Source organism: Orcinus orca, chromosome 11 (assembly GCF_937001465.1).
Source record: "Orcinus orca chromosome 11, mOrcOrc1.1, whole genome shotgun sequence".
NCBI classification, from domain to species: Eukaryota; Metazoa; Chordata; class Mammalia; order Artiodactyla; family Delphinidae; genus Orcinus; species Orcinus orca.
In genome coordinates, this window is record NC_064569.1 from 962,834 (window position 1) to 973,771 (window position 10,938).

The following is a 10,938-nucleotide window of genomic DNA, read 5'->3' on the forward strand; positions in this document are numbered from 1 at the left end:
CGCGGCCCCTGCCCTCGCGTGTGGTGGGAGGTCGGGGTCCCTGAGAGCCACCCCGTGTGTTCCTGGGCTTGGTTTTACTGGGAGAGGACTTCTGACCAGTGACCCATAAAGCAGAGGCACTTGGAGAGACCTCCCCGTCCCGGCCTCTTAGCCCAGCCGTGGGTGGACTCGTGGGGCCCATGAACACCTGGAGTCCTTGGCAGAGATATTGGATGTGTTCACGTGCAGTTTTCCAGGAAGAGAGTCCCCAAGTTTCCTGAGACTGTCGAGTGGCTTGTAATCTGCAAACAGCGAAGAGCCACCGCAGTCTGGCTTCTGCGTCTGGACAGGACCCACTACGGCCGTGGGCTTCCTTGTGTCCCCTCCGGGGGGTGTGGCTCCTTGGAAAGGTCTCCTTCCCTCCTGCTGCGGCTGAGCCCGAGGGGGTCAGGCCGCTCCTGGTGGAGACGGGTGTCAGCTGAGTAGGGTGCAGGCAGCCGAGTGTGGGTGGCACCAGCCCCAGAAGCTGCTGCTGGGCTTGGATCAGAGCAGGGGGTTGGGGGGAGCCTGCGGTCTCCCTGCCCTGGTGAGAGTCCCCACACCTCCCAGGGACGTACTGCGTCTGCCATGCAGGGGTCGCGGCAGCATCTGTCAGGAAGCCGCAAGTTGAGAGGCACCTCCCTGGTCAGGGTATGGGAAACGAGGAGGCCTCGGGGCAGTGACCCTGTGGAGGTGCCGTAGTGAGTGTCCCCGGAAAGGAGGGCCGAGTACCCTATTAATCTCCATTTGCCTCTTCATTAGACTGGCCTCAGAGCAGACCTAGTACCTAGCAAGTACCAAATACGTGCTAGATGAATGAAAAAGAGAAAAAAGGAGGGCAGAGCACCGAAAACATGCCAAGAGAAAGCAAGCGGTCGAGCAGGAGAGGTCCAGGCGAGCTGCCTCCAGTGGCTGGGGCGTGAGGCCGGCCGGAGGGACAGAGGAAGGTGCAGGCTGGGGACCCTTGGGGGTGGGCGTCCTCGTGCCCGAAGGCAGACTGGGCCTGGCCCAGGAGCGTCAGGCAGCGCCATGCTGGGCTCTCTGCACACTTGCCCCGTTGCCGCGTCCGGGCTGGGGACAGCGGCACGGCCTGCCCGACACGCCCTCTCTCGGCAGGCATGGGCAAAAAGGACGACCCCAAGCTGATGCAGGAGTGGTTCAAGCTGGTGCAGGAGAAGAACGCCGTGGTGCGCTATGAGTCGGAGCTCATGATCTTGTGAGTGGCCTCGGGTCTGGGGGAGCCGAGGTGGGACGTGGGCGCAGGGCCCGTCGCAGCAGGAGCGCAGCCCCCTCCCAGTTTAGGGGGTGCGGAACTGTGCCACCCCTCACCAGTCACTGGCTCGTTTTCCCCCCAAATCCCCGGAAACCCCAGCGCCCGGGAGCTGGAGCTGGAGGACCGGCAGAGCCGGCTGCAGCAGGAGCTCCGCGAGCGGATGGCCATGGAAGGTAGGAGGGGTGGGGAGGCAGGTGCAGGCTGCTGCCTCTGGCGCTGGGGACTCACGTGTTTGGTTCTGCCCAGATCACCTGAAGACAGAGGAGGAGCTGTCGGAGGAGAAGAGGATCCTGAACGAGATGCTGGAGGTGGTGGAGCAGAGAGACGCCCTGGTGGCCCTGCTGGAGGAGCAGCGGCTCCGGGAGAAGGAGGAGGACAAGGACCTGGAGGCCGCCATGCTGTCCAAGGGCTTCAGCCTGAACTGGTCCTGAGCGCCGCCCGGCCCTGGCTGGTCTGTGCACCGTCCGACCCGGGCTGGCTGCTCCCAGACCACCCAGATCCGAGGTCGGAGTGGGCCTGCTGCCTCCTGGGAGTTTGCACTCAGACCTCCTCGTGGCTCTGAGAAGCAGTCAAGCGCCGAGCTGTGGGAGCCCCAGTGAAGACGGTGGTCCAGTAGCGCAGCCTCTTCGAAGAGGCCTCCCTGCCCTCCTGCTTCAGAGACGGGGAACGCGGATCCTGGGGGGACGCCTGGTCGGAGGGACGCGGCTCCGCCCCAATCCCCAGGCCCAGGGGGCCAGCGCAGACTTCATCCAGGGCTGAGGAGGCCCGCCCTGCGGCCCAGTGCCACACTCCAGGCCTCTCCTGGCTGTGGCCTGAGGCCTGAGGCTGCTGCATTTGCTTTTAATTCACAACACTGGAAGATACTGACTTCAGGGTCGGGCAGAGACCCTCTTCTGGCCCCGCCACAGGCCTGCGGCCTTGTCACGGGCTCCTCGTGGCGGGCGGGAGGCCTCGCCTCGTTCCTGGGTTTGCCCCGAACGAAGCTGACAGCCTGGGAGGCGTGGCCTCTTTGTCAATTAACTTATTTTTTTAATACTTGAAAAGAAGCAACTTCACTTTTATATCTTTACCAGGACACTGATTGCTTGGCACCTGGGTAGGGGTGTGGAGGTGGGTCCCAGCTGACCGCGCTGTCACTCCATTCATTACTCTTTCATCGTGGGGCTGACCTGAACCCTCAGGTCAGCAAGACCCCCGTGTGGGCCCGGCGTGCAGCGCCCGTCCTCCTGTGCCCGGCCCCGGGCGTCCGTGTCTACACCGCTCGCTTGTCAAGTACGCGTTTGAGCTGCTGGAGGCCACGCCATGAGGCACAGATGCCTCTTGGCCTCCCTGTTGGAATCCTGGCTCTGCAGAACCCATTTTTCCTCCGTTTTGGTGCCGAGATCTCACCTGCCACAGCACGTTTATTGAAGAAAGTTTTAGGCCGGCTGCACCAGCGCGTGGGACCCTGCTCAGCGAGGCCCAGATCCAGCCAGCTGGAGCTGCAGTGACGGCACACTGGGGGACTCCAGTTGGGGTCCCCCCCCCACACACATGAGCTCCGGCCCAGCTCCAGCCCAGCACCTCTTCGTGGGGAGGCACTGGACAGGAAGCACCGTGGAGCCAGCTCGTGCCGTGGCTCAGCCAGAGGCCGGCAGTGTCCAGCCTGCAGAGCCACTGTTAGACTCTGCAGGGGCCGTGCTCGTCCACAGAGGAGCGAGGGCAGCGCCAGGCCAGTCCCGAGGCCCTCCAGCCGACTCCTGGTGGAGCGGGACTGCGTGCAGGGAAGAGAGGCCTCAGGGCAGGACAGGGGGCGTCCACACCGACCTTGGGACGTCCCTGGGGAACCACATCGTGCCTCAACTTGAACAGAGTCATTCTCACTGCAAAGGAGCAAAGAACTGTCTTTTTCTTCAGTCTGTCCCAAAGCTGCCGTCTGGAATCCAGGGCACGCGCTGCTCCAGCCCTCGCGGCTCTGACCTTCACCTCTTGCTTGATGAGGTAGAGCCTCCGTTTCTATTCTCGTTTCTTAGAAGGGGGAGCGGAGGGTGTTCTAGATCCATCCTCAAATCCCAGCCTTCCAATAAAATTGGGCTTGGGACAGGATTCATCGCCTGTGTGGCCTTTGCCTACCCTTCCTACCCACCGCCCCGGTGCACCGCAACTGCCAGGCCCGTCCCTCGAGCTTCTGCCCACCCAGGACGAGGACAAGTTTACAGAGTGGCCAGGAGGGACATGACACCCGCCGCTGCGGAAGCACACAGTGCCTGCAGGAACGAGGACGGCCTGGAGGCTGCAGAGAAACTTGGAAATGCTCCCCACTCCCTCCCGCAGGGCTGCGACTTCAGGTTCTAGTAGAGCACTTTTTCTGAAAGCTCCCGTTTTATAACCACTAGTTTGCAGGTTGTTGTAGTGCCCTGCTGACGGGCTGCATGCAGTGTTTCCCAGCTCTGGAAATGCACTCAGCTCCTGTCAAGTCCCTTGAAGGCAGGGCAGCAGGAAATCTCTCTCTGAAATGCCACGGCATGAGCAGGCCCAAGCCCGAGGCCTGTGCAGGGAGAGCCAGGTTCAGCTCCAGCAGGGCCAGGGCGGCAGCGCACCTCGCCTCAGTCCGAGGCCACCAGCGGCTCCACCTGGGGGTCCAGTCCTGCTCAGATGGCGTCTTGTGGCCTTTGCCCCGGGAGCTGTCCTCCAGCTGCTCTGACCAGCAGTGATAGACTATCCGCTATCTTTTCAAAGAGCAGAATTTTTTCAGTGGGGCAGAAAGTGGAGAGAGTTTAAAGAAAAGTTTAAAGGTGGTAACAACTGATCTACAAAGGGGAATGGGCCATTTTATGCGCAATAAAAGTTTTTAAAACAAGTACAGAGGGTATTCTTGGCATGAGCCAGGGCACGCTCTTTGGTGGGTTGGTGTCCACACATGGCGGCACCTGTCAGTGTGTGTATGGGTTTGAGGAATACAACCTTTGTGCTTTCTCAGCCGACTTTATTTTTGTCCATGTTGTCCTGCTCTGGCCACCTGCTGACACCCGTTGAGAAAGTGTGTGTAACACCCAGGGTGTACGAGGCCGCCCTCCAAAGCAGCGCCAGGACCCTCCCGGAGAGATGCGCGTTCCGTGAAGTGTCTCCTCGTCAGGGTGACCCCGAGGCCCTGGCAGCCCGGTGCTGTGGGCTCTGCAGCCTGCAGGCCTAAGTCGATGAGATGTATCCACCTCCCCAAGTACATTCAGAGCACAGGGTCTTGGGATCCCTGATGTTGCGGCCCCGGTGCCCTCCTCGTGCGCTGGCCGCGGGGCGTGTGGCTGGCCTCTGTCACCGTGGAGCTAATCCCAAAGGCACAGGGCTTCCCTCTGGGGCGGCAGCGGGCGGGGTCAGTGCCGGGCCAGCTGATTCCCAGAGCCTCCGGCACCACGTGCGCATCGGGTAGAAAAACAGAAGCAGCGTGGCCCTCGATTCCTCAAAGGAAGTCTGGGTCAGGGACTGTGCCTGGTGGGGGCAGTGGGGCTGGTACCATCTGTGCTGACCCCCTTTTGTTTCTCAGAGGGGCCCCTTGATCAGAGATGGAGACAGGCAGGGTTTGGCTGTGGTTCACAGGCACCCACGTGGTAGGAGGTGATGGTGGCTTCAGGCAGACAACTGAGGGAAGGCTGCCCCGCAGCTGCCACCACTCGTCCAAGAACCCATGTCCGTGGCTCCAAAACCCCTCCTGAACCCTGATCCCCACGGCCCCAGAGTGGGAAATGGGAAGGACAGAACCGGCTGTTGTATTGCCCAGAAGACTCCCCGAGTGCGGCTCGGCGGGGAGGGAGGAGGCGTCCTCGGGTGGGCCAGCGCCCACAGCGCACAGAGACCTCCAGTGCGGTGCCCAGGGGCCGGGGCTGCCGGGCTTGGCGGGGAGCGTTTTGTGGCAGCCCCATGCCCATGTCCCCTCTCTGAGGTGGCCTTGCAGCGTGGACTTCAGTGGGGCAGTGGAGAAGGCCCCTGATTCCAGGACAGACGTGGAGAGAGTGCCCGGGGTGCACACGTGCACACACGCTGCCCCTGCTGGCTGAGGGTCTCGGACCTCTCGGGGTTTCCAGTCACTAAGCCACTCAACAACCCGCTTCCGCCGCCTGCAGCGTGTCCAGGGCAGCGCGAGCCGGGGAGGCGCCTCGGCCCGCACCCGCGTCTGCCTCGGGCAGAGGGAGCAGCGGGACGGAGCGCGTGGGGGCAGAGAGGGGGTGGCCCAGGGGCGGAGGGCGTGGGGACTGGGGGCCCCGGGCGGTACTCACCTCTCTGCCTGTCCTTCGAGGTCCAGAGCCTCGGCTCTGTCTTGGTGGGAAAGTGCCTTGAAGGTTGGGAGCTGGTCCACCCCCGCCCAGGGCCAGACCTTTCTCCAGGGCTGGGGTGGCCCTCCCTACACGTCAGCCAACCTCCCGCAGCCTCCAAGCAAGTTACTGGGCCTCCCTGGCCTCCCAGACTGGCCCCTCTGAATGCACCTCGACCCACTGGGTTCTGTGGGGTGGGCGGGGAGCACAGAGGAGGAGCTTGGAGGCGCCTGGGTGCTGGAAAGAGCTCTCCCGGCCTCTGCTGGTCTGGCTCTTGGTCTAGAGCGGGGAGGGCCCATGGCCCCGCGGCCCGATTCCCACTGCACGCCTGGGACCCACAGCCCTCGGGATGTGAGATGTCAGCCCTCGCGAACTGGCTGTCAGTCTGCATCCTGTGGTGACGGGATGGGGTGGCCGGGATGGAGGAAGGCTGGACCCCACAAATCCCGAGCCAGCTGGGCGCCAGGAGGGAAGAAGTGGCGTCTGCGGCCGTGGAACCCTGACCCCTAGAGAAGGCTGGGGCGGGGGTGCTATGGGAGGTGGAGTGTGAGCCTAGCTGCCGCCCAGAGCCCCCATCCCGAAGGGATTTGTCTTGGGGAAGTCTGAGGCCTCACCTCCTCAGCTTGAGGGGACAGGTGCCCGTCGAAGCAGCAGCGACTGTGGGAGTCCCCTCGGAGCCCTGACCTCAGCCCTGCAGGCTCCAGGGCCCCTGGCTGGTCCAGCTCCACACAGGCCCCGCGGTGCAGGCAGCTCAGGAGGAGGACGGCGGCACGTCCCTGTGCCCCCTTCTTCCCCCTCCTGCCCCTTTAGAGCCCAGTTCCCTCACGCAGACCTCTGGCTCCCGGCTGCCCACATCATGGCTTGGTGTTTGTACACATTACAGATCAATCGCCAGTAGGTCTTAACATCCATCACCTCACATAGTTTTTTCCTGCAGTGAGAACTTTTAAGATCTATTCTCTCAGCAACTTCCACATACACGACACAGCAGTGTTAACTACAGTCACCATGCTGAACATTTCATTCCCAGGACACATTTATTTTATAACTGGAAGTCTGTACCTTTCGACCCCCTTCACCCATTTCATCCACTCCCTGTCCCTGTCTCTGGGAGCCACGAATCTGCTCTGTGTCCGTTTTTCTTCCTTTCTCTCTCTCTCTCTCTCTCTCTCTCTCTCTCTCTCTCTCTCTCTCTCTTTTTGGCTGTGTTGGGTCTTCATTGCTGCGTGCGGCTTTTTCTAGTTGCAGAGCGGGGGCTACTCTTTGTTGTGGAGCACGGGCTCTAGGCAGGCAGACTCAGTACTTGCAGCACGCAGGCTCAGTAGTTGTGGCTCGTGGGCTCTAGAGCGCAGGCTCAGTAGTTGTGATGTACAGGCTTAGTTGCTCCGCGGCATGTGGGATCTTCCCGGACCAGGGCTCACACCCGTGTCCCCTGCATTGGCAGGTGGATTCTTAAGCACTGCGCCACCAGGGAAGCCCCCAGGTCTGTGTTTGTTTTTAGATTCCGCATACGAGATCATACAGTGTTTGTTTTTCTCCGACTTATTTCACTAAGCCATAATGCCCTCAAGGTCCATCCACATTCTTGCAAAGAGCAGGAACTCCTATTTGTGGCTGAACAGTATTCCATTTATAGATACACACACACACACACCACACATGTGGCTCACATCTTCTTTATCCATTCATCAGCCAATGGACACTTAGGTTGTTTCCATGTCTTGGCTATGGTGAATAATATACTGCAGTGAACAGGAGGATGCAGGTATCTCTTCAAGATAGTGATTTCATTTTTTGGATAAATACCCAGAAGCAGAATTGCTAGATCATATAGTAGTTCTATTTTTAATTTTTTGAGGAACCCCCATAATGTTCTCCATAGTGGCTGCACCAGTTTACATTCTCACCAACAGTGCACAAGGGTTCCCTTTTGTCCACACCCTCACCACCAACACTTGTTATTTCTTACTTTTTGATAATAGCCATTCTAGCAGGTGTGGGTGATCTCACTGTGGTTTTGATCTGTATTTCCCTGATGATTAGTGATACTTAGCTTCTTTTCATGTGCCTGTTGGCCATTTGTATGTCTTCTTTGGAGAAATGTCCAAGTTCCTCTGCCCATTTTTCTAATCAATTTTTTTGCTTGTTTTTGCTGTTGAGTGGTGTGAGTTTATATATATATATATATATATATATATATGTATATTGGCAGCTCCGCATAGCATGTGGGATCTTAGTTCCCCAACCAGGGATGGAACCCAGGCTCCATTGGAAGTGTGGAGTCTTAACCACTGGACCACCAGGGAAGTCCCTTTTATATATTTTGGGTATTAATCCCTTATCAGATGTATGATTTGCAAATATCTTCTCCCATTCCATAGATGGCCTTTTTATTTTGTTAATGGTTTCCTTTTAAATTTGATGTAGTCCCACTTGTTTATTTTTGCTTTTTTGCCTTTGCTTTTGGTGTGAAACCAAAAAAATGATTGCAAAGATTGATGTCAAAGAGCTTACTGCCTACGTTTTCTTCTAGGAGTTTTCTGGTTTCAGGTCTTACATTCAAGTCTTTAATCCATTTTGAGTTGATATTTGTGTGTGGGGTAAGACAGTGGTTTCATCCTTTTGCATGTAGCTGTCCAGTGTTCCCATCACCATGATAGGGGTCACTGTAGGAGTGGCCAGCAGCCAGAAGCAGCAGTGAGAAACCTCAGGAAAAAGTAGAACCGAGGTCAGGCTCTGGCTCTGCTTAGCCGGCTACACCTCTCAGTCAGAACCACACTGCGGGACTTCCCTGGTGGTCCAGTGGTTGACTCAGTGCTTCCAATGTAGGGGTCGTGGGTTCGATCCCTGGTCGGGGAAATAAGGTACCGTGCAGTGCGGCCAAAACAAAAAAACAAAACGCACTGGGTTTTGTGTTCTGTTTTCATTGCCGAGACCATCATTCTGTTTGTCTATCTATGTATTTATTTTCTCATTTTTAACACATGGATGGATTATAAAGTCCACAGCATAGCAGAAGCTGCAAATTAGAACTGGGGGCTGGATCGGGGAGAAGGGACCTTGGGGGGCCTACTGGTGTGGGTCCCGCCTGGCCTAATGGGCAGTGGCTGGCACAGTGTTCAGGATGAGATCCCACTGCTCACCTAGCCTCCTGCCCTCCCGTGTCACCCACTCCGCACAGCGACATCCCCTGCGTGCAGAATGCCCTTCCCCTCTCGCCACATCTGGTCCCTTTCTGGCTTTCAGCTGCTAGTTTAGATGTCACCTTCTTAGACAACCCAGTCCCGCTGGCCACCCCGCTGGCCACTTGCCCTTACAGCACCCTGCTCAGCCTTCAGTGCGGCACCCACCTCCTGTTCACACGTTCATTCCATGCTGAGTGCCCCTGGGTACCGCGGCGAGAGAGTGACATTCCAGGGAGGGGACACCTTCCAACACACACACACAATTACGTCATATTTCAGGTGAAACGTGCTGGACAGAATGGAGCCAGGCCCAGGGAAGTGCAGGGACAGTGGCAGGATTCGAGCAGAGAGGGTGCAGAGCACGGAGGACTTCGTGGGCTATTGAAAAGGCCCCAGGAAACCCAAGAGGGTTTTCAAGAGTGGGGTAACAACACCTGACTTTTTTTTTTTTAACACCTGACATTTTACAGCAGGAGGGAAGATACTGGAGCCAAGGTGGCAGGGAGAGAGCGGTTAGGAGGCAGCTGCCCTGACGGGAGGAGGGGCAGCTTGGACCCTGCGCAGGTGGGAGCTGCCGGGATGCTTGGACATGGCTGGCGGGAGTGCGGAACGGCACAGCCACTCTGGAAAACCGACAGTTTCTGATAAAATTAAACATTCCCCAGCACTATGCCCCAGCAGCCCCACTCCTAGGTATAAGACTGAAGAGGAGTGAGGACACGCATCTACAAAAAGGTTGGCAGGACAGTGTTCACAGCAGGACTACTGTGACTGCCATCTGGGGAACATGGTGTTGCTGCCGGAGCCACAGCAGCCCTTCACGGCCCAGGAGGCTGTGATGTGGAAAGTGAAATCACAGTCAGAGGTCTGTGTAAAAAGGCAGAGACTCATGTCATCCATCACCCAAGTTTAGCGGTCAGAAGCTGTGAGAGTAAGAGGAGAGTTGGGTGGTGCTGAGGCTGGAAGGATTACTGGCTTGATGCATTGGTTTGAAGTTAAACTCCTCCTGACAAGACCACAGTGAGAGCCTGGGAGCAGCTTTTAGGCAGCATGATTTGGCCTGGCTGGTCCACATAGGGTACTGGCAACGCATTTGTGGTCCTAGAGATGAACTTACGGCTCTAGAGTGTGGGTGCGGGGGGGTGGGGGCTGATGGCTTATGCAGGCGGCCTCAGCGGCCAGGTGAGGAGTTCTGTCCCTGGCCATTGCAGGGAGAGAGTGATGAGCTGGGACCCCTGATGGGTGGCTGGCCCTGTTGTGCCTTCACACCAGTCATGTGTCTGTTGGGATGAACCTGCTCTCGTTCAGATTTTCTAGATTGTCCCTGTTCATACTTCCTTCAGCGCTGCACACAAAAGCCAAAACTTTCACTTAAAGTTAGGTGTGAGACAAAGTTGGACTCTTGCAGTGGAAATTGGCAGCTCCATCCTTTCCTTGCAGGGCTGTGAAATCAGTCCCTCACTCTCTCTCTCTTGTTTTGACTGCCAGGAGCCCCATTTAAAAGTACTTGCTGTTTAATACTTTTATCACTTGGATATGCAGCTCTGATAAAGAAATCAAGTTGGGACACAGACAGATAACACTGCCTAGATTTAAAAACTGTTCCCTCAGTGGCCTCTGCAGGGGCACGTGGTTCCCAGTTCCCATGATGTGATCTTTATTACATAGTTTTTTTTTTTTAATTAATTTATTTTTGGCTGTGTTGGGTCTTCGTTGCTACATGCGGGCTTTTCTCTAGTTGCGGAGTGGAGGCTACTCTTTGTTGCGGTGCACGGGCTTTTCATTGCGGTGGCTTCTCTTGTTGCAGAGCACAGGCTCTAGGCACGCGGGCTTCAGTAGTTGTGGCATGCGGGCTCTAGAACGCAGGCTCAGTAGTTGTGGTGCACGGGCTTAGCTGCACCGCGGCATGTGGGATCTTCCCGGACTAGGGCTCGAACCCGTATTCCCTGCACTGGCTCGAACCCGTATTCCCTGCACTGGCCCGTATTCCCTGCACTGCACCACCAGTGAAGTCCCTATTACATAGTTTTTATTCACTGTAAAATTGGTGCCACAGTTATTTAAGAAAAATTGGAAAGTACAAAAAAGTAGAAAATCCTGCGATTTTATCATTTCACTGTAACCAGCCCATGGTTTCTGGTTATATTTCTTTCCGGTCTTTTTTCTTCTTTTTAAA

At 57.1% G+C, this 10,938-nt stretch overlaps 1 protein-coding gene across 10 annotated transcripts in view; it reads left to right on the top strand.

Annotated features, from left to right (window-relative positions):
- The window catches only part of MICAL3 (microtubule associated monooxygenase, calponin and LIM domain containing 3), a 147,978-nt gene extending 143,848 nt beyond the window's left edge, over positions 1-4,130 (top strand). For all 10 annotated transcript variants that reach the window (XM_049694790.1, XM_049694791.1, XM_049694796.1 and 7 more), the window contains 3 exons: positions 1,135-1,234; positions 1,391-1,464; positions 1,538-4,130. In XM_049694790.1, coding sequence (XP_049550747.1) covers positions 1,135-1,234; positions 1,391-1,464; positions 1,538-1,722 — 359 coding nt within the window. In that variant the 3' untranslated portion in view covers positions 1,723-4,130. The remainder of the gene's footprint in view (positions 1-1,134; positions 1,235-1,390; positions 1,465-1,537) is intronic.
- Positions 4,131-10,938: the final 6,808 nt, after the last annotated feature.